Raw genomic sequence first — 21,202 nt, forward strand, 5'->3', positions numbered from 1 at the left:
AACTCGGCTACTACATGATTCAGACCTGGCCCTCCAACCTCTCCCGTGCTTATGAAACACTCCCACCCACATACTTGAGGCTGAGTCAGCTCTTGCCTTTGCTTTCTGCTCTCCAGCAGGCTGCTCGTTCACCGGACGGCACGTCCCACATCGCTGACCCCGTGCACAGAGTTTGTGGGTCTGCTCCATCGCTACTGGTCTCATTTATCAAGCTGCAGCTTTGTTTTCATCAAAAGGCATCCATTCCGGCACAGAGGAGATCCGTTAAAGAAATAAGCACACAACCAACAAGAAATCCTAAGGCATTTTTCTCCTGCTTAAGCCTCCTTAGCTCCAAAAGGTGTGAAGAAACAAAGCAAGATAAGGCTGGGTACAGAGGGTAGGGGGAGGAAGCGTAGTACATCTATTCCTAGATTCAATGCTCTGGCTTCCACATCAACCTGCTTTGCACTGGAACCACCCGACTGTACATAGCAGTAGAAAAATCAGCTGAAAGCTGAAATAACTCTGTGGTCTGAGGCCGAAGAGGTCCTGCTCAGTTCTGCCTCAGATCTCCTGCGTGATTTCAGCCACACAAACTCACTTCCCCATCTCCTCACTGTTACCTCTGGCCTCTCGCTCGGTCCTTCTGGAAAGGGAAGACGATGCTAAGCCCACCTCACCTGCTTGAATGGCAAAGCCTCTGCAGCAAGGGCCTCTCACCTGTATGTGCCCAAAGCAAAGATGTGATTTCACTTGGGACCTCCAACATCACTACAATACAAATTAGTACAAAAACAAGGAAAAAAGAAAGGGTCAGACTGTTCTGGGTTGGGCTATCTTCCCCTCCACCTCACTCCTTTCCTTGCCATGAGCTACATCCAAGACCTGCGCTGCTACTCCTCTTCAGTCCTGGACACAAAAGCCGATAGCAAGCGAGCGTGCTGTGCTCCGTTACGAAACGGATGAACCTTGGCTTCAGAAAGCCAGGGCCTGCCCGGAGACAGCAAAAAGAAAGGGGTTTGTTTCTGAGTTTTCACAAAAGGATTCCTGGCTTGGAAAGTTTTCACATGAGCCTCAGCCGCTTTTGTTTCCACTCTCTGAACCAAATGCTTCCCCCATGGCTTCGGATCTGATTGCAAAAACTGACACAACTTTCATAATATTTTCTTTCACCTTTTGCCATGTGTTTTGTGTTGGCAGAACAATTATGTCCAGGACATCACCCTTGTGTCCTCCACTGCCCAAGCTCAGCAATACCCTTTTCTTCTTGCCACAGCCCTGAGGATCCACAGTAATCAATACAGCGAGGAGATCCCGTTCCTAGAAACCCGACTGCTACTTTGCAGACTGCAGACGCTAACCCGGCTCTTAATCACCTGCTCCTGGCCAAAAGCAAGCCACAGCAACTGGGATTCCAGAGGGGGTCTTCAGAAGAGCATCTCAACCCTCACTTTAAACACGGGCTCAGCGATGACATTAAGAAACCAGCTAGAGAAATGCACGGAGTCTGAATAGCTATGGTTGCATCTCCCCTACAGCCAGAGAAATGATTTAAATACAGGCAGAAAGGGAACCAGAATGAGATTTTTCCCTTCTGTGTATTTTACTTTATTATTTTTTTAAAAAAACCATCACCATGGGTGATGCTAAGTATTGCAGAGCTCGAGCGAGGGGGTGTTCAGAGCTGCCTCTCTGGTTGGCAGGTGACGGTACAGGCAGACAGCTTAGGCAAAGGTGCAATTCTTACCACAAACCCTCGATTTAACAACTGCAAGGAACACATGTGCTACCTCTGTCTAAGCCCATAGGCATCACTCTCCTGCTTTAAGAGGTCCCCATGATCCATTTGAACTGCTCTTTCCTTCCTTATGCCTGACCCATCCCACCGCCCCTTAGCTGCTGAAATCTATTCAAACCATCATTTTTCATTTACAACGGAGCTCCACGATTTCTTGGCTTCCCAAACACCAGGCTGCAAACTTGGACAAGAAACGAATTGAATTTTCCCCCCCAATTAAGAACATAACATGAGATCTTTCCACATAGACTTGTCTCACCCCAGAGGCATCTTCTCTCCTGTATTTAAACACTTCACTCACTCCCAGTGAGGTCTCAGCTACCAAGTCTTTTGCCCCGAAGATGACTTTTTAAAAGCTATCTCTTCACATACATAGGAACGGGTGGAATCTGTTTTGATTTGAACATCTGGAGCTGTGCCTCTGAGTCACTAACAAGTTCCCAGTGCTAAATAAACACAGTGAAATAGATGCTGCAAGACAAAGACGGGTTGCCTACGGGGGACAGCAGTCCCCTGGGAATGTTACACTGTATTGGACTGCAAGCACTTTTTGTTCTGGGTTTGTGCAGTACAAAAGGGTAAGGGATGAGAGTGCAATTCAGGATTAGGGTCCAGGAGCAAATACAGTGCAGATTATAAATGACAAAAGCCTTTGCTAAGCTGTGAAACGCTTCAGCAGCAGCCTCATGACTGCCAATGCAAAGCAGGCTAATGAAAAGCACTAGAGAAAAGAAACGCCGGTGACAGAAGCGAGCGAGGGAAGGCAGGAGCACTGAACCCTGGAGGTACTTTGGCATGGCTGGGAGGCTCAGCTTAGGGATAGGATGCTGCTCTGTTCTGCATGCATCACGGTCTGAGGGTTTCTCGACGAACAAAGCTTTTACATTCTCTGTTTCCTTTCCACTGAGCTATTTTAAAGACAATCTGGATCAGACGCTGCAAGCTCGCCAAATTTATTACCTGACCTCTGCACTGCAAAACAGAAGGAGATCGTACTCTGTTCTCAGGCATAGTTAAATATTGTTTGGTGTAACAAGAGAAATGGTGTCGCATCCAGCGCAACAGCTGTCAGCTCTGGTTACAGTCGGTGCAAGGAGACTAACAGGTTAACTGCTCCCCGAAAAACTGCACCAAACCCAAACCAGCCTTGGTGCTCTCCCAGCACCACCAGTTCCATAGCTCGTAGCTCCCACTCGATGACAAGTGCCATCTCTGCCCAGCAAACTTAGCATCCTGACATGCCACAAGCCATCACAAGAAAACCCAACAAACAACAAACCACTGAGGCAAGCAATTAGAAGCCATCACACACACTTTAAAGTCATAGCACTAAAGAAACACAGTCACATACCCCAACGGCAGCTTAATTAATATTTGTCTGGAGTTAGCTCCAGACAAGATGCTGAAGACCCCTTCTAGACACACAGAGCATCAGCATTGGCATTACATATGAGTTTATGTTTAGAGAAGTAAATATTTCCACGAACGGGAAAGAAATTAAACCACTGTTGTCACAACAAACAGGCAAATAAACGTTTTATTGACAAACATTCTTGAGAACTGGACGGTCGAGACATAGAGCTCAAGTCAGAGATGGTGGTGGCCTAAGCTGCAACTCCCCACAGCTTGGAGAGAGTCTCCACTGGTTTGCATGGCAAAATGCTAGGTAAGAGGAAGATTTGTCTGTGTACCAAGCCACAGACAATGCCCCTGTCCTCCTCCTCCTCCTCCCGCTCCCCTCCTTACACCTTCCAGTCACAAGCAGCTCAGCACACAGGAACACTTTATACAGCCTCATCCACCGAGACCAATTTAACCGAGAGCTCCCGAGCAGGACCCCGCAGCCCCCTGTCCCACTGGTTAAGAAACACGGACAATATAGTTCAACCCACTTTTAACCTGGCAGAACCAGAGCTTTTGAGCCACTGGGCTTTGAAATGAGATTTTTTTTTTTTTTTTTTTTAATTTATATACTTCACATACACTCTGAAGGGAAAAAAAAAGGACAGAAATAGCAGCACAGCCTGGTATGTTTAGCTAGACCTTGTCTGCCCACCGTCTGGCCAAAGTTATGGTCTGGTCTCAGGTACCAGATCTATTTGTGAATTTGTAACGGCTGCAGCAATTTGATATATTTAGAATATGCCCTATTTGGAGCCTGTGTATGTGCACAGAGAGGAAGAGGGTGGACAACAAATATTTTGTTAAGGATGTTTAGGGGGATAGTTTAAAAAAACCCCAACATATCATGCATTTATTGAAGAAAAATATTAAGGGTAGGAGTTAGTTGCTGTGGTCTTAAAATTGCTGGTCAACCCAGTAAGACAGTCGCAGGTTGGCCTGCGCTGTGTTTGGACAACACACCGTGGCTGCGGGAACTGCTTGAAAAAGCAGGGATGGCATTCCCTGCTCATGGTTTCATGAACACATATTAAATCATTTTGATTTCAGAGCTTCTGGCATCCTGCAAAGACTTAGGAAAACATTTGAGACCGTGCACACATTTAAACGGCAGGCTTTGGCATCGCGTAAAGGACCCTTAAGGCAGGTCCACACTACCCACCTGACCACTTCCAGACACTTGTGAACTGCAAGACAAGAAACAACCAACAGCCGCACCGCACCTTGTGCACTGACTTCATCCTTTCGTCCTGCTCTTTATACCTTTCATGTCAGGAGGAGGAGGAGCGTGGGTCGGTCCCCTAGATGCACAGATTCTGCTCTCAGCTCTTTTCCTTCATTTAGCTGTGCTGTCAGCACAAGGCCCCACGTGCTCAGAGATCTTTGGCTAAAGCAGCAGATTCCACTTGTTATATTTTACGAAGCTCGGATTATTGCAGTTCAGTGGATGTATTTATAGCACTTACTGTCTGTCCCTCCCAAACTGCATCACAATCGGCAACCAGTTTTTGCGTTCTCAGACACGCTTTGAGCACTTAAAACCAACATGACTAAACTTTTCCTTTCCCTGGAGCTCCCAAGACACCACTCACAAAGTGCCCACCACACTGTAAAGCCTCCAAGAGTTACCATTATGGATAAAGTGGGTAAGACTTTGGTTAGACCCAAGTTGTACAGCAAGCCACTAATGTGAATTAGAGTATGCCAAACACAGCTTTTACTCCAGGCTGTGACTAAAAGAGAAGGAATGCAAGCAAAAAATCAAACTCCGAGTTAAACAATGGTGTTATTTTAACAGCACCTTTGGCTCCATCATACTGGATGCGCAGATGCCTCTGTGGAGGATTGAAGCAAGGAGGTTCAGCACCAACATCCAGTTCCCATCCCAACGCGGCTGTGGCAGCCTCCACATTCACATGCAGTTACTGGGTTAAGCCACGCTCAGCCACACACTTGCAGCGCTTCCAAGCCCAGCTACTGCTTTTCTTTTTTTTTTTTAAAAAAAAACACCCTTTTGGGGTAAACAGCTTACTCCCACAGAACTGGCATCTGTAGGGAGAGAGAGAGGATGCGATATCAGCAGGATACGTGCCCGCTTTCCCCCTCCTAACACCCCCAGAGGCAAAGGGGTAATAGCAAAGTCAAACCACGAGCCCTTCTCTCTCCATTAATGACAAACCGTCTGCGTATGTAGCATACACATACTTTAAAGTGGAGGGGGAAAAGCCCCTCTGGAAAATGCACTTGATGTCATCACGCTCAGGGCAGCACTGAACAGACACTGCCCTCCCAGCTTTGGGAAGGTGAGCAACCTTCAGTGTTTACGCAGCCACTGAGCTAAAGGGCCATCAGGCTAATTGTGACCCACCAGCAGCCCACGAAAGGGCTGTCCTGCTACACACATTCATCACTCTCCAAGAAATAATCCTTTGAACAAGTCCCAAGGCTAAAAAGCTGCAGTGGCTGCAGCAAATAGCAAGCAAAACTGATGGGAGTTTCTCTGCCCTTCAGCAAGAGACTGATGGATTTCAGACCTGCCCCAACCTTGGTGCTGTTAGAAGAGTTAACCTCTTCCTGCCTGCCTCCTCCTTACCACAGATCTTCCATCATCACCCACCCCAGACGGAGATGCTTCACTGTGGCCGGTGACCAGCAACTTCTGTACAGAAGCAAGGGTCAGGCACTGCCCATTCCCAGCAGGGCAGGGAATGGAAAGGCTCAGGGATGGGAAGAGATGTGACATAACCCTCAAAATATGAACTGCGATAGGAAAAGATCTGTCTAAGCGCATTCATGCATAAGCCAAGTGGTTTATGGTGATGGAAAATTTCATCCTATACTGCTTATCTGCAGCATTTCCAAGCTGGGAAATGGATGTATGTACATTGTCCAATAAAAATAAACTCTACCCCGAGGGGTATCACGTTGCTTTTAAAAGAGTGTGAACTCTTTGCCTGTCAGATTTTAGGAAGCAAGGCCAGATTTGAGCAAATGTCCATTTGCACAGCCCCTCTGAGCTGGAGCCCTGTCAAAATGAAGTCAGATGTTGTCTTATGCCTACTGGCTTTCCGCGTTAAATCTTAGCAGCCCTTGGCAGCCTCAGAGAACTTAGCACTAAAGGGTCTAAGACACTTTCTAAATGATGAATTTAAGATGGTCCAGCTGCCCCTGGCAGTGGGAACACACAGAGCTCCCTATTACAGGCAAAGGAAATCCAAAGGTGATGGCACGAGTTGGGCGATGGGTTAACCAGGCTGCACAACGCACGGATTTGCCCTGAACGCTTGCAACTTGCAACGGGGAAGCAGAACAAACCCGCTGCTCCTACCCCACCGCAACTTGCACCCTGACGCATGAACGTACACTGAAGTCAGCGCTCGCTCCTCTTAATCTGCTGGCTGTAAAAACCATCACTTTGCGACAGTTGGATTCATTTGGGAATCGTTACAGCTGTTGCAAACTGGTGTGGGAAAGCAACGCTGGAAGGTGTAATTGAATACATAAGCTCTGCGCATCATCTTAATCCAGGGCTATTTTAAGTAAAGCCTGGTTTTAAACCAAACTGAAATATCTTCCATTGGCATTCTCAGTGGGATTGTGCTGGTTTAGCTCTGTCAGTGCAATGCTGAAGCCAGTGGGACTGGTGGAGAGACCTGACCACAGCATTGCTGCTAAGTAAAAAATTCCAGGCCCCTCAACCACTGATCTCATTCCAAAGAGAAAACATCACTCCGGCAGGCTTTGGGCTACAGACTGCAGAACCCAGCAGCTTACAAAACGATGATGTTTCCTCCGATGAATGTGAGGCATGATATGCAGAATTCCCAGGCATGTTAGGAAGGGCAAAGACTTTCAACTTGCACTCACACAAGCCTTTTGACCTCCCTGTTTTGGAGTTTATGACCCTATGAGTAACCCTGCTCATCATCTTTGACTCAAACTATGTCACGCCAGCTGCTAATGAGATAAAGCAAAGATTAAGAAGAAGAGAAAAGCTGAGAGAGGGGAAAAGAGCTTAAAAATTTGACAACTAACTGTGACTGAAAAGTACTTTCACAGTGGCATCTTAAAAATTTATAGCACATCACCTTTAGCCTTAATCCTGCTGCAACAAAACCAGCAGAAAAAGAACCATTCAGCTGCCAGCGATCTTATAGGGATATAGGAAAAATCAACTTGGTTTTGCTGAGTTGAAGCAACGCTATGGTACTAAGTTGTTCATAAAATTCAGGCAGCAATAGGGAGGGGAGAAGCACACACACAGAAGGACGCAGAGAGCCAGGGCGACAGCAGTCACTGCCCAGAAAACACAACACTATTTTCTACTGTCAGGACAAAGTCACAGGGACAGCCAGGCTGACAGCTCGCAGTTTAGTGAGGGTACTTAAAAATGAAGCTATTCTTCTATGTTACTTTTTTCTCCCCACCAGTTCAGTGACTTTAGTCTCCAGTGCCCCTTAGCAATTGCTGTGAATGCTGTTCCTTGTCACACCAGTGGATGCCCTCGCTACCAGGACGTGGGGAACAGGACTTCCCTTACACCTATTTCTCCTGAGTGATCCCATTGATGTGCCCAGGCTTCTGCTGCACGAACCGCTTCAATCTCATGATTCACTTCCCTTATCATATGTGAAGCTTAAGCACCCACACAGCACCAGCACGAGCTAACCCTCAATTACCCAATGTGTTCAATTCATTAGTCAAACTCCAGTGCTTAGCTAATGGAAAAGCAGAGCCCTCCAAAGCCTTTATGATTAATATCCGAAGCATCTCAGAATGAGGTGACCTCCGTCTAGACTAAAGCATCTTTTCTTCCAAGCCTCTGTTTTGAGGATTCACTGTGGCTTTGGGGAAGCGTGCATCTGCCAAAGCCATCACTGATGTTCCATGATCTCGTTTCATCCCCCGAGCAACAAGAGTGCCATTGACAGAGGCAGCTTGGGATCCCTCCGGAAAGCCTCCCTTCCCTCCTTAGCCAAGTGAAGCAAGACCAAGGCAAGGAAGAGAATTTCAGCTCTCAGATCTTCTACCTGCACCCTTGCACGGGAGACTTTCACGACAAAGTGCTGAATGCTGCCTGCTCAGCCATACAGTGTTCGCCCTAAAGCCTCAGCAGGGCCAGGAAAGGTTTGACCGAGCACATTATCTTCCCTTGTCAAGTACGCACGAACCTCCAGTGGAAAAATCTGGTAGAAGAAAATGCTGGAGGATCCTTTCTACATCAGCGACTATGAAATAACTGCTAGAATAATTTTGTTTTAAAGTGATAAAGAAGGCTGTACCCATTGTTTCAGATCATGAACAAAGACAGAATTCAGGCATGGAAACTGCACTGTGATACGCGATACCTCCTGGACTCCCTGTCTGCTTAAAATAAGATTTGACTGCGGTTCCTGGATAGGCTCTTTCGATAAATTTTGACCAAGGGCAACCACTGAATTCACATACTGAAACAGCAGGGCATCTGAAACAAGGGAGATGTTAGCTGAGTCACCACAAATACTTTCCAACCTGAAAAGCTGAAGGAAAGAAACCCACATTTTCCTTCTTTGAAGAGCTCAGTCCAGCTTCTTTCCAGCCCAGCATTCCCCCAAGTCTTTATTCTGCAGAAATCCAACAACTCCACTGGAAGGCGATTCAAACATTTTGCTTCTGTCATTTCCCCAAGAGTCTCAACCTCAGCCTAGCAGGCGAACCCAGCCACAACCCAGAACCTTTCCCCCAGGGACCAGCCCACGTTTTCCTCTCTTCAATTCCTTCCATCACTTCCAGTACTAATCCCCCATTCCCACAAATATTTCTATGCAGTTATCATGGTTACTTCATCACTGCTCAGCCAAACTGTGCAAAAATATCTTTACACCTTTCCTTACAAATTCACCCATTTCAAGCCATGGTTTTACGCCCTATTCCCCTCCAAATCCAACCCTACCTGATGAGCCCCCTGTGATAGCACAGGCCTCCAAATTGCCCCCAGCACCAAAAGGAGGCACCAGGGGAAAGAAAACTCAGTAATTTAGTACTATGAACTAATAAAGTTGCCCAGATGTAAGGTCTGTGAGTACAGCACACATCCCGTCTCTCCAGTTTCATTCTGAGAAATATAATAAACCAGTTTTCGATTTTGAAAATTGATTGCAGAACAGGAGTAATATATTTTTCCCCTTACTTACTCTTATGCTATAAAAAAACCTTTCAAATTATTATTATTATTATATATAAAATGCTCTGAACAGCTGAAACTGAAATCTGAAAGTTGCACCTTTAGCCAGCATCTAGGAGCACTGCCTGGGATAACCTGCAATGTGCAGTAGCAGACATCCCTGTCCACAGAAGGCTTTTGGATCAGCAGCTTGCAGTTTTAAGTACGTTTACCTCTATTTGGTTAAGCAATGAGTTGTCAAACTTGAAGCCAGGGATTCTCTTTTCACTGCAGACCACTCCCACGTCTTCGGTGTGTTTGCAGTCAGTTACTCCCCAGCCATTTGAAGTGCATGCTGCCAGGGTGGTCTCCTTGCCATTACAGTGGACATTGTCCATCCAAATTTTCCCTGAAGGGGAAAGAAAATAGAACTGAGACTCACAAAGAGGGTAAATCTAGATTGTACTGAAAGCAAGTAAGGCTGCTGTGCTCTTACTATGTCAGGGAAGAGATTACTGCTAAAATAAGCTTGAATACATCAGCTAAGGAACCCCAACGATCCACCTCAAGTGCTTGCTAACTGGAAACAGCTTTCCCTTATCTGCATGGTAATAAAAAAAAAATAATACTCCCAGGCTGAAGCAGATCTCTGCTGCAATCCTGCTCACAGTGACAACTGACCTCCTCTGATGACAGCCACTTCAGAGCACGCAGTGTCACCGGGCCCTCTCGATTTGGCTGATTAGACTCTGCCCTCTAATCATACTCACCAAATCATTCCTTCTGTATTTACATCATTTCTCATTTACCAAATCCTCACTAAATCTCTTGTAGGAGATAGCTCCAAGTTTTGATTAAATGCCCTAACTTTTTGAAAGCACATTTTTGCAAAAGCTTGAACCAACCATTACTGATTGGAACCTCCTGTTATTTGGGTGCTCTTTGAAATCAAATTGCCAGATCCAGTTTTCAGACTGTAATTACCGTTTCCCCTCCAGCCAAAAGCATGTGCATGTGAGCATGCACGTGTACATCCATATATGCATTATCTTTTCTAAAAAATCAGGTCCCTCAGAACTCACTTCTAAGATGTGCAGACAACAACCAGTAAGTGTCACACCTCCAAAATTTAGGTCATGTTTTCCCAAGAGCAGCTGAGAGCAAAAGACCCAACAGCATCTCTGAGATTCCTTGTTTCAAAGTGGACGTTTTCTCTTTGGAAATGTGCTGGGCACATGCCGCAACCCGCCCCCCCCCGATATGTGCCCCCTAAATTGCAGGGAGAAAAAGCCAACAAGCAATTGCCAGTTTTTAGGATACAAAATCTGAGAAGTCACACGTCTTTTGGATGGAAAGACTGCCCGACTTCAGAGCCACTAGGAGATTCTGTAGCTATTCCTCTTGGCTGTCCCAGCTTTGTTCCAGCAGCCCCAAAAAGTTCAGTTGGTTCATCACCAGACGATGGACCTGACAGCCCTCGCTGTGCTCCCCAGATGGGACAGCAGGAAGAGCTCCTGCAAAACCTGACTCTACAGTTGGAGGAAGGCACGATTTCCCCTGCGCGGGCTCTCTGCATCAGGATTTACCCAGCGCTATTCTGGCATCCAGAGGCCATTTACTCCTGTTATATCACGTGGCAGTGTTTTCGGTTTGTTTTCAAATGTCATGGCCTCTGTCTCGCTTGGAAATCTCCTGCTCTAGCTCAAGAGCCAAAATCCACAGCTTGGGACAACATTCAAGGTTTTGCATTTCAGTCAAGTCACTGCTAAGGTCCGCGTACTCTTTTACGGGCAAGTTTATAGGTGTGAGTACTAACAAGAGGTGCTAAGTAACAGACATACAGCACGTTTATCCCTGCTGCAGTGGAAATAACCTGTGAGTTACATCAACAGTGTGCCAGGCTTCAGTGTTTGCAGAAAAAATTCTCCGTAGGTCAACATTTAACAGCGTATCAAAAGACGACAATTAAATCTGTTGGGGTTTACACTATTACAGAGCTATTCTCTCTCAAGCGCTGTGATTTGAAGAATTCGTTGCTATAACACACAAACAGTCACCTTTCAAAAGTATTTGTTCGGCACAGATTTGCGAATGAGGTGCAATAAGGTGCTACCCGCAACCGTCCACACGTCCATCACGTACCGTTTCCAAGATGAAGAAAGCTCGTACAATTGGGGGTGTGCGCGTGTGTGAATAGCTTTTCCCCACCAGGAACAGCCTAAGAGGGTCCAAGAGAATTATTATATAGTCCTATATAGGACACGAAGCGTGCATGCTCCTTTGGGGTCTTTCAGGCTAGTCTGCGTTGCGGAAAATGAGGCATGTATTTCTAGAGAGGCTAACAGGGGAAAAGGAAGATTTCTATAGCACCACGTAGGCAGCTTGTTTGGAGCCCAGACAGTTCAGAGGAAAAAAAGAATAGGAAGAAGGAGCACTTAGAGGCCCTGTTTGACTCGCTGCAAGGCAATGGAGGCATGAACAGAGAAACAGACCATCTATCTATACGTTACACTTACTACAGTTTTCCTTTTGGACTAGCTGCTGTAGAGCCTCCTACCCTTGCCCACCACCACCTGCTCCCCAGCACCCCCTGCCAGAGTCCACACACCACAGTCTGGTCCCTCAGCACTTTATCTCATCATTCCTTAACTTGTTTCAGTCAAAACGAGCAAAGACCTATTATTTAAACTGCTTAATCTAACGGGATCTTGCTTTAAAGAGGCATTGCTTCACCTGGAAGCAATTTCAGTTACATTTGCAGGAATTATCACTCAAATTGGGAGTTGGAGAGACAGCTAGCGCAATACCACTGCTCTGGAGTTCCCTTACCTTCTCCTTTTCCATACTTGGAGCTGGGTAGCCAAGACACTGCCTCCACGTAGCCCAGCTCCCTGCAGACCACGTGCGCAGCATGGATGGAGAAGTCATCGTCGCACACTGTGCCCCACTCGCCACTGTAAAACACCTCCACTCTGCCTTCGTTGTGTTTTCTCTTCTGCCCTGCGAGCCGCAGCTGGATCTTGGGAACATTTGCTGGTCTCTGTGGGGGCTGGTACACTTGTGGGGGTGGCTCAGGGTAACCGGGGAGGTAGGGCCAGTGTTCATACTGGGCAAAGCCCAGCGGGCTCAGGGAGATGAAGAACAGCATGATGAAACAGTGGTTATGGGTAAAACCCAGGAATCTTTCCATTTTCAGTGCTCACAGCTCTCAGAGCCAAATCCTCTGCTAGCAGCTGCCAGTCAGTGCAGGTAGGTGCTGTGTGGCTGTCCTGAAATGAAAGAAAAGTTTGAGTAAGCCTTGGCAGTGACACGGACTTTATATATCTTGCTCCAGCAGGGAATAAAGCTGTAGTGGAGACAATGTCCACTGCTGCCTGCGAAAACCAAACTCAAGTAAATTACCTCTTGTGGGATGGACAACCAAACCAAACCAAACCAAACCAAAACAAGAGAAAAAAAAGAATAAAACAAACCCATCAAAACCATCTGTAATTTTAGATCAACTTACCAAATAGTTTCAGCTGGAAAATATTTTTTTCCAGGGCAAAATTCTACAGGTTGCAAGTGCTAGCAACTGATTTTCCCATTTCTCTGCAAATCCAGCAGTTCAGTGGCTCCAGCAAGCTACGGCAAGCCTTGATTCAAATCCTACCAAGCCAGAACCGAACCATTTTTCTCCCATACCTCCTTCAATTAAGAAGCCAAACCCATCACTCAGACAGTGGAAAACCAGGAGGGTAATGAAATATATTACAACATGGTCAGAAATGAGGTATTTATATTGAAAACGCTTTTCCCAATACGATGATAAAAGACTTATTTCCATCACTGCATGTCCGGTTTCATCCGTAGAGAATCCACAAACGTTATTGTACACAGACACTCTGCAGAATTAGGCTTGGCTAACCTTGTCTGTCTGGTGGAGTACTGGAGTTTCCAGTTTTTGGTTACTAAGTCTGGATAGGGACTTACTTGTCATACAAGCGCTACATCCTTAAAGGAGCATTTAAGGTGTGAACCAGCAACTTTTTGACTCATTAATTTCATCCAGATGCTGTGCAAAATTTAAATCCTGGTCCTTTTCTGCCCGCTTCCCACTCACATACACACATTCAGGCACCCAGCACATGGAGCTGGTCAAGCAGCACATGTGGGGGTGAGGATTCAATAGTTTCCAAATGAAGCAATGCCAGAGCGCAGTGGGAAAAAAGCTCCCCAGCCCTTTAAAGCTCCATTATTTCCTGGCAGCCACTAAAGGGGAGGGAAAAGGGGAAAGACTTGGCTCCAAAATCAGATGTCTAGAAAGTAAAAGCCTCCAGTATTTTTGCTAGGTCTTAGGTATTCCTAAAAAATAACCAGAAGATCACATAGACTGGTATGAAGACACAGCGAAACACATCAAGCAGCCTTTCGAGCTGCTTAATGAAGAGATCTATCAGAAATCCCAGGCAAGGAGCCTGAAATTCAAGAGACATCAGTTCAAACCTCAGCTGGGGCACTGACCTGCTGCGTGACCTCAGGCAGGCCACTGCCAGGGCTGTGCCTCAGTTTCCCCTTGCGTTAAACAGGGCTGGTGAACGTCAGCTTCCTACTGAAGCGCTTTGAGACCTGGGGGGGTGAAAGGCATTCGCCTACGGAACAGACAAAGGACACAGAAGCACGTGGGTTAAAAGCCTAGCATCGGACAGCAGGGGAAGAAACAGAAAAGCAAAGGGAGACTTTACAGCAGGTCTAACTAAATCAGGGCAGGAGGGAATATGCAGCAAAAAAAAAAAATAATCTTGGAAAATAAACATTTGGTTTCAAGGAACCACATCCTTTCACGCGGATTTCACAAGACTGAGATTTTTAAATTTTCATCAGGCATTCAGAGAAATACTGCTATGGAAACAAGGTATTTCTCCATTTTTTGCAGGCCAGGTGGTAAGGCTGAGAGAGAGAGAGGAGTAAAACAAGTCCTGCCCCACGTCAGAGGGGAAGAAAGGAAATACAACTGCTTTCACAAGGCTGCTCCCTCCAGCAGCAAACGAAGTAAATGCAGTTGATGGGCAGGATACATGTGTTCTGTAAAAATAAAAGGGTCCTAAGTCAAAGCACATTAGTACTAGTCAGACATGCCTGACTTCAATACCTACCAGCACTGGTTTCAAAAGAAACCTCTTAACAATGTTTTTCATGGATACGAGATGGTGTTTAGCCCAGAGGATAAACACATGGGCAGTGCAATTGTCATGAACAGTATAAAAAAAATAACAAATTCGAGTAACCCCCTTGGATCATAAGAGAAGAATAACATATGTTAGTTATAAGTAAAAATATGGAAGGGGGGGTGGCTAACTTCAAGCCCAGCAGAACCGCAAGCCTAGCGCTCTTCAGAAAAATCTGGTTTTCAGTTTTAATCTTCCTTAAACATCTGTTTTGACCTGCTTCGTTTTATGTGGCCGTTGTTTCTTGCTACTGCATAAACTGGATTTTAAAAGCCCTAGCAAATACTAACCAAAACCTAAGCTGGATCGAAACGATCTCTCTCTAAAAACTAAGATGAGGAGTAGCAGGGCCCTGACTTAACTGAAAGCTACACGCTTGGGTTTCTGAAGTCATGACAGCTTTCCCATGGCTGTCCCACACACACAAGAATGCAGCGCTCTGTTTATATACTGCTCGGACCTTCCGAAGGATCTGGATGGCCTCGCTGTGTAGCAGGCAGCCCCACGAAGCATACTGGAGGGGGCAAAGGCAGATAACATGTGGTGAGTAGCCTTACAGTCAAGTCCTGAGGGACCTCTAGCTCTCCAGAAATAAGAAGGCATGTCAGTGTAATTAACAGAATATGCCAAATTCCCCTCTAGGTTACAGTTTTGTTTTATGATACTCCAGAAACCTCAAGAGTAAACGAAGTCAGTAGATGTTACAGGAGGAAAGGATGGACAAACACAGTGTGTAACCAGCAAGTCAGCGTGTTTCACTCATCCTCCTCGTGCCAAGGCAAACAATGACCAGCGGTCAGCTCTGCACTCAGGTTATTAGGGGTCTTTCATGATCCGAGGCCAAGGAATAGCTAAAAGCTGTGCGACTCCAGTTTCCAGGACTGCTTTCTACTCAAACCAGAGCTCTTGAGTCATTTTACTGAAGGATTTCAGCCAAAAGACACAACAATTTGGGGAAACCATTCAGAGACAGGATGTAATAGTTACCAGCTGAAAGCGGTACTCCCTGAAGTGTTAATTATTAAAGCAGACAGACCACTGCAAGATGCCAGAGCCTTTCAAAAAGTCACAGCACTGGGAGACCTCATGGTCCATGGGCAGCTGTAGGGGAGGGAGAGTCACAACAGACTTCCAGTTACTTTAATTGACAACAAGATTAGTCAGAGAGATACTAATTTAGATTATAGTAAATACAGTAGGTGTAATTTTCACTCTTGGCAAAGCTTTGCCGAGTCAGACACCGCAGGAGCCCCAAGACTCCAAAAGGCAACTGCAGGCAGCTTTGCTTTTGTTCCCCAAAAGCTTAGAGACTTTGGAGTCAGGTGAGACTAAGAAAAACCAGCATTTACCACAGAACTGAAGAAAACCTGCTGAGGGAGGATAAGGTTGCCCGAGAGCCCCCTGCTCCACAGAGGGGACCGTGACTAGCAAAAAGGAATTTTAACAAGCCTCTCTGAGCACAAGCCCAAACCTCCACTAAGGAAAATGACTCAGGGCACACGCATTTCGAGCTCAGGTCATACAGCATAATAGCTCATCTTTGTCAGGATCCTGCAAGGATCAGGAGGGGATCCTCAAGGGCCCAGGGGAAGGTACTGGAAAAACATTCAGAAATCACCCTTCTAGTCCTTTTCCACCTGTGGAAGCAAATCGTGGAGGAATTCTCCATACGATTAGAACAGCAGCAATCCTACATGCTCACAAGACAGCACTGCAGTGTGCACTAGCAACCGCAGCCCGCTTTTCCTGCAGGTCGTATTACCACCCGCTTCAAAATAGTTACACGTTCAAACATTAAGAGACAAAGCTTTCACAGTGTTTGCATCGCCCCAAAATAAAACCTTCCACACCCAGAGGTCTTGTTTATTGAGGCGCTTAAGAGAAACTATTCAGACTAAGTCACGACGTCAGGAAAAGCAGAATCCAGTGGAATTTGAACGGAGGCATGTTTTAGTCTTTCCACAAGATGCAGCAGCCCAGGTAGAATGAAGAAGCTTCAGGAGCCCAGCAGCATCCAGGGAAGCCACCCAACACTGCAGTGCTGAAAAGGGCGCTCAGCTTTCTGTCCCCTGTCAGGATCAGGAGGGACAACAGGGAGTTATGGCACCAGAGAGGCTCAGGCACCTTCTGGCCGAGGCATCCATCCATACCACCCAGGCCAGTTTTCACTGGGAGGCAAGACGAGCAGGAGCTGGTCTAGAGGATTGATAAAGCAGCACAGAAAATTTTACACCACTTCTTTCAGTCCACAGCACATCAGCCACATGCTGTTGTGTCTTTCCTGGCTCTTCCTCAAATCTCTCTCCTTAGCTCCAAGACATGAGTTTTTCTGCATTTATCAAAGGTGATGATCACTGCTTTTCAATTAGAGCACTGACAATTCAGCAACAGACTCACTCGAGCATTTAAAGAAGCAAACATAGACAGTATCTCAGATAGGAGCCAACTCCATGCACACATTTATGGCAGCATCCTTGTAAGCCACAACAACGTAAGGAGAATATTTAAGTAAACCCACTCCTCTGTTGCTGTGACCAAGATTTGGGCACCTTTTTTCCCCCCTCAAGTCTCAAAGAAATCTGAACTCCCTAAGAACAAATCTAGGCATAGATTTTTCAGGATGTTTTGTTTCTGCTGGCTACTCCCTTTATTGTAGGGCTCATTCCTCCCCTCACACCCTCTCTTTAATAGCCTCCAGATTTATTGGTGACGTAATCCTGAAAGTATATATTTTGGTCTCCCCATTCAAAAGAATCCAAGACAGAACATTAAAAACCTATTGAATAAAGTCAGTGGGAGAAGCCAGGAAAATACTCCAGGTCTCCTGGCTCTCCATCCTGTACTTCAGGCCATAAGATGATTCTCCACCACCACATTAACATGTCATTTAAGGCTTTAAGGCATACTCCTGCTAGCTGCTGACTCAGCCCTTTTCAGGACTCAAGTCTTGAAGGGAACAGATAGGCAGAGGCTTGCAAGGAAACAACAGTTCCATTTAAAAGTAATATTGAGCTCTTACTTCTTCAGAGACTTCACCTGGTGAAACTAATAGGCTATTCATCCTCCCCAATCAAAAGCTTGCTCCTACCAGCCAGGATCCCTTTTTTAATTTCACCAAATCATCCAAACAATAGATCTGCTCAGACAAAGACAGGAACACCGGCTTTCCTGCTCCCATCCTTACCCAGACAAGAGAAGTTAAGTCTGGAGTGGTTCAGTTGAGTCCTTTGTGACTGGAGATCCAGCAAGGCTCCGTCTGGCTTGGCATCCGTCAGCAGGAAGAGACAATTAGTGCTCTGACCACTGCTGGCACGCCTGGGGCTCGGCCAGGAGCACCAAACGGTTGGCGTTCAGCCACTTGAAACGGTGTCCTGCGTTTCCAGTTCCCTGCCCCATCGCCCAAAGTGCATTCCTCGGGCACGCTCACGCATCCCGCAGCAGGCACGGCCACGGACAGGACTTCTCGCTACTCCGACCAGCACACGGGCAATTCATGCTGGGCCCCTCTCCAGGGCTATTAAAGCGAACAGAAACGCTACCGCTCGCTTGGGTAAGAGCTCACAGACATTCTGCCGTTGTTCCAAGAGACTCAGCCCTGCCACAGGCACTAGGGCTAATGCTTTCATAGATTAACGCCCCCCGGATTATTACCCTGGTATAAACCACGAATGAGACCCCTCTCCTTCACACTCTTAAAGTGCTAAGTAAGCCATAAAGGTCTCTGGCAGGACCAGATACACCGAGCAACGGCAATAAATCCAAATCTACAGCAGAGACCCATTAGCTCCAGGAACAACATCAGGCCAGTACCTACCTCAGTGGATAAGGAGCCCTGGAGAAGACCACATGGGCCCCATGAAACCCCACTGCATGGCAGGAAACCATCAGAATAGACTGACTGAGGTGACCAGAAAAATCACCATCACGCTTAAACCCCTTCCGAGAAATCCCCCCCGACACCTTTTGGATTGGCTTCAGCATAACTGAACCTGCCTTGGAGAAGAGCAGAACAGCATGGGCTTGATAACAAAACTTGTGTACGAAGTTCTGGGGCTGGGATGGCCTCCTCAGGGACTAGATGCCACCCTGCTACCCCTGCTGGATCAGGCGAGTCCCTCCTGGTGTCAGCACACAGCCACTTTTAGGAGACAGCAAAGGCTAAGGCAATCTAGAAAGCGTGCTGAAGGTGGAAGTTGAATGACCGAAGGCAGCTGAAACGCTGCTGGGGACACCTGAAGCACAGACTGAAGTTTCTTCGCTAAAAGGCTGTATAGGATTCAAGGCAGAGCCCAGAACAAGCAGGGCAGCAGAAATCATTTCAGGGTAATGTTCTGACACGTTACAAATGCAGCAACTCTGCAAACCAGAAGGATGGCAATATTATCCACTAGTGACCACTCAGAGAAGCATGTTTCTTCTGGGTTTCTCTTCACAGTGGAAGAGAAAAGAACCAGTGCCTATTAGCCAGCGCCACTGAATTGTTGCTGTTTGCTCGTCCCTTTCACTCAGACTCCCTGGAGCTCTCCAATTAGTGCAGGGTTTTCCCAAGTTGCTTCAGAGAGCTATCACTGCTCAGGAACCGAAGCCTGCTACCAGGGAGCTGAGAACTACCTTACAAAAGCAAATTTGACATTATTGCTAGCGGGCCAAGGGCAAATTCAACAGTTATTTACATCAGGGAAGCTACCAAATGCAATTTGCTTTTTCTAGTCTGTTGCGATGCTGAAGGGAAAGACAGCAGAGTCCCAGTGTGCCCTCTTGCAGCAGAGGTAAAGTTACACAGTCCAAAGCTACAGACTTGCCACGACTTTCCCAGCCACAAGATCTCGCTCGAGAGAGAAACAACATTAGTAAATAATCACTAAAGAACTTGATGGCCTCTGCTTCCCATTCAAACATACCTACATACCTGCCCACTTTTATTTCCTCCCAAAATCTTACTGAAGTATGTACTACCTGGAACAGAAAACAGTTTGGAGGGTCTGCCAGCTGGTGAGGCGAAACTACGACAGACAGCACTTTGAACAGACAGCAAGAAAGAGATGTATATAGCCCAGGAACATATGTTGTTTGCCATCACTTGCTATTGAAGCTAGACAAAAGAGAAGCTCTGATGGATAGACACACTAGTCAGGAGAGTAGGAAAGAAAAGGCACTTCGCTTGTTTTTCCTTTTAAAAGACAGCCAAATCTAACAACAGAAAAAACAAGTGTTTGTGGGAATTGCCTAACCAAAGCCCTTCGCATCACTGTTTGATTAGATCTATGAGATCCAAATGTTTAGAAATATGTTGCTCTCCAAAGTTGCAAGGACACAGCAGATTTTGCAGGGCAAAACACCCAGAGCCACGGTCAGCATGTTTCAGGCTCAGCTGCACGCTTCTTACAGCTTCCCAACCCAGGCTGTGGCCTCTTCTCAGATCTGCTTCTTCAACTGAAGCAAATTGCATTTGATTTCAGTTGTAGCCCCTCGACACATTCATTTTTCTTAGGAGGCTAAAAAAGCTTGCCTGGGGATCAGATGGACACATGCAGCATCTTCTCTCCATGCCATGGCTGGATCCAAATACGCTTCATTTTGGGAAGTTCTTTATTTTCCTTATCTCTTCCCCTTGCCTGGTGTCGGTGTTGGGAGAATGAAGACAAAGAGAGATGTGAACCATGACAACTCTCAGGCTCCTGGCCAGCCCAGCTGGCTGTTCCACAGACCTTGTGCCGTGCTCTTAATAGGAAACAGCACTTCTTTCCAAATATACCACTAAGACAATTAGACAGAAAAAGTGATTTTTTTGAACCTAGGAGTAGAAATTCTTTAATTTGCAGCTAGTGGCTCCGACTATGATGGCCAAGCACTCTGTAGTTAGTAAAACCAGCAGTGGCAACCAAAGCTGTAGGATTCAACTTCTCTTTTCATCAAACACCCACAGTTAGTTCACGACATACACAAATAGTTCATGAATAGAGACCCTACAAAAAGGTACCACACTGAAATCCACAGATGACACACACACTTACAGAACCAGGACACATGTGCAAGGCCTAAGTTTGAAAAGTTTTAGCAACTACTACATATCCTCCAAGGAGGAGGTGCCCTTCCTACCTGTGTAATGCTGTCTTAATTAACACAGCCTTAATTAACATCAGCAGAGCAATGCAAGACAGGTTGACTTCAGAACAGCACGTTATTATTCCTATAAAGTATCCCTTGAAACAACAAACTTCCACCAGCATTACTACAGGTAAGGAGCAGGATTTTTCCTCCTCAGTGTGCGTATTTGCAGACATTCATAGTAAACATGTATCTGCACACATCTGCTCTCCCAGAACATTTCACACAAAGTGCTTCGCTAACCATCTGATGGGTAGATCTGCTCAATCATTCAATCCACCAGAGCTGTGATCTCTAAGAAAGGACATTGTTGTGTTTTTAAAGAGCACCAAGAATGATACGAAACAGTTCAGGAGGAGAAAGAAGACTAAAATAAACAGAAAAGCAAGAAACAGAAAAAAACAGAAGAGAAATCAGCAGTACAGTAAGGTAAAGACAATGAACTTGGGAGCCAACTATTAAAAAAAAAATCCAGTGAGCATTGCTAGGTGTGCATTTTGGGGGCTCTGCTTAACTTGCAAAAGGACAGAACTTTCAGCAAAGTGCATGGCTTCTCTATCAAAT

At 46.2% G+C, this 21,202-nt stretch overlaps 1 protein-coding gene across 15 annotated transcripts in view; it reads right to left on the bottom strand.

The window, feature by feature from the left end:
- LOXL2 (lysyl oxidase like 2) overlaps positions 1-21,202 on the bottom strand; it is a 62,758-nt gene that overhangs the window by 32,431 nt on the left and 9,125 nt on the right. For 11 of the 15 annotated variants that reach the window (XR_008750033.1, XR_008750032.1, XR_008750030.1 and 8 more), the window contains 3 exons: positions 13,827-13,954; positions 12,153-12,592; positions 9,557-9,732 (listed from right to left, as the gene is read on the bottom strand). Coding sequence is in view for 11 of the 15 variants with exons in the window: in XM_055820063.1 (XP_055676038.1) it covers positions 9,557-9,732; positions 12,153-12,513 (537 nt within the window). In the remaining 4 variants the exon portion in view is untranslated. Of the gene's footprint in view, positions 1-9,556; positions 9,733-11,465; positions 11,542-12,152; positions 12,593-13,826; positions 13,955-21,202 lie in introns of those variants that run through there. The other 4 variants (XM_027782270.2, XM_027782269.2, XM_055820060.1 and 1 more) reach the window with 2 other exon arrangements.

Source organism: Falco peregrinus, chromosome 17, assembly GCF_023634155.1.
Source record: "Falco peregrinus isolate bFalPer1 chromosome 17, bFalPer1.pri, whole genome shotgun sequence".
Taxonomy (NCBI): Eukaryota; Metazoa; Chordata; class Aves; order Falconiformes; family Falconidae; genus Falco; species Falco peregrinus.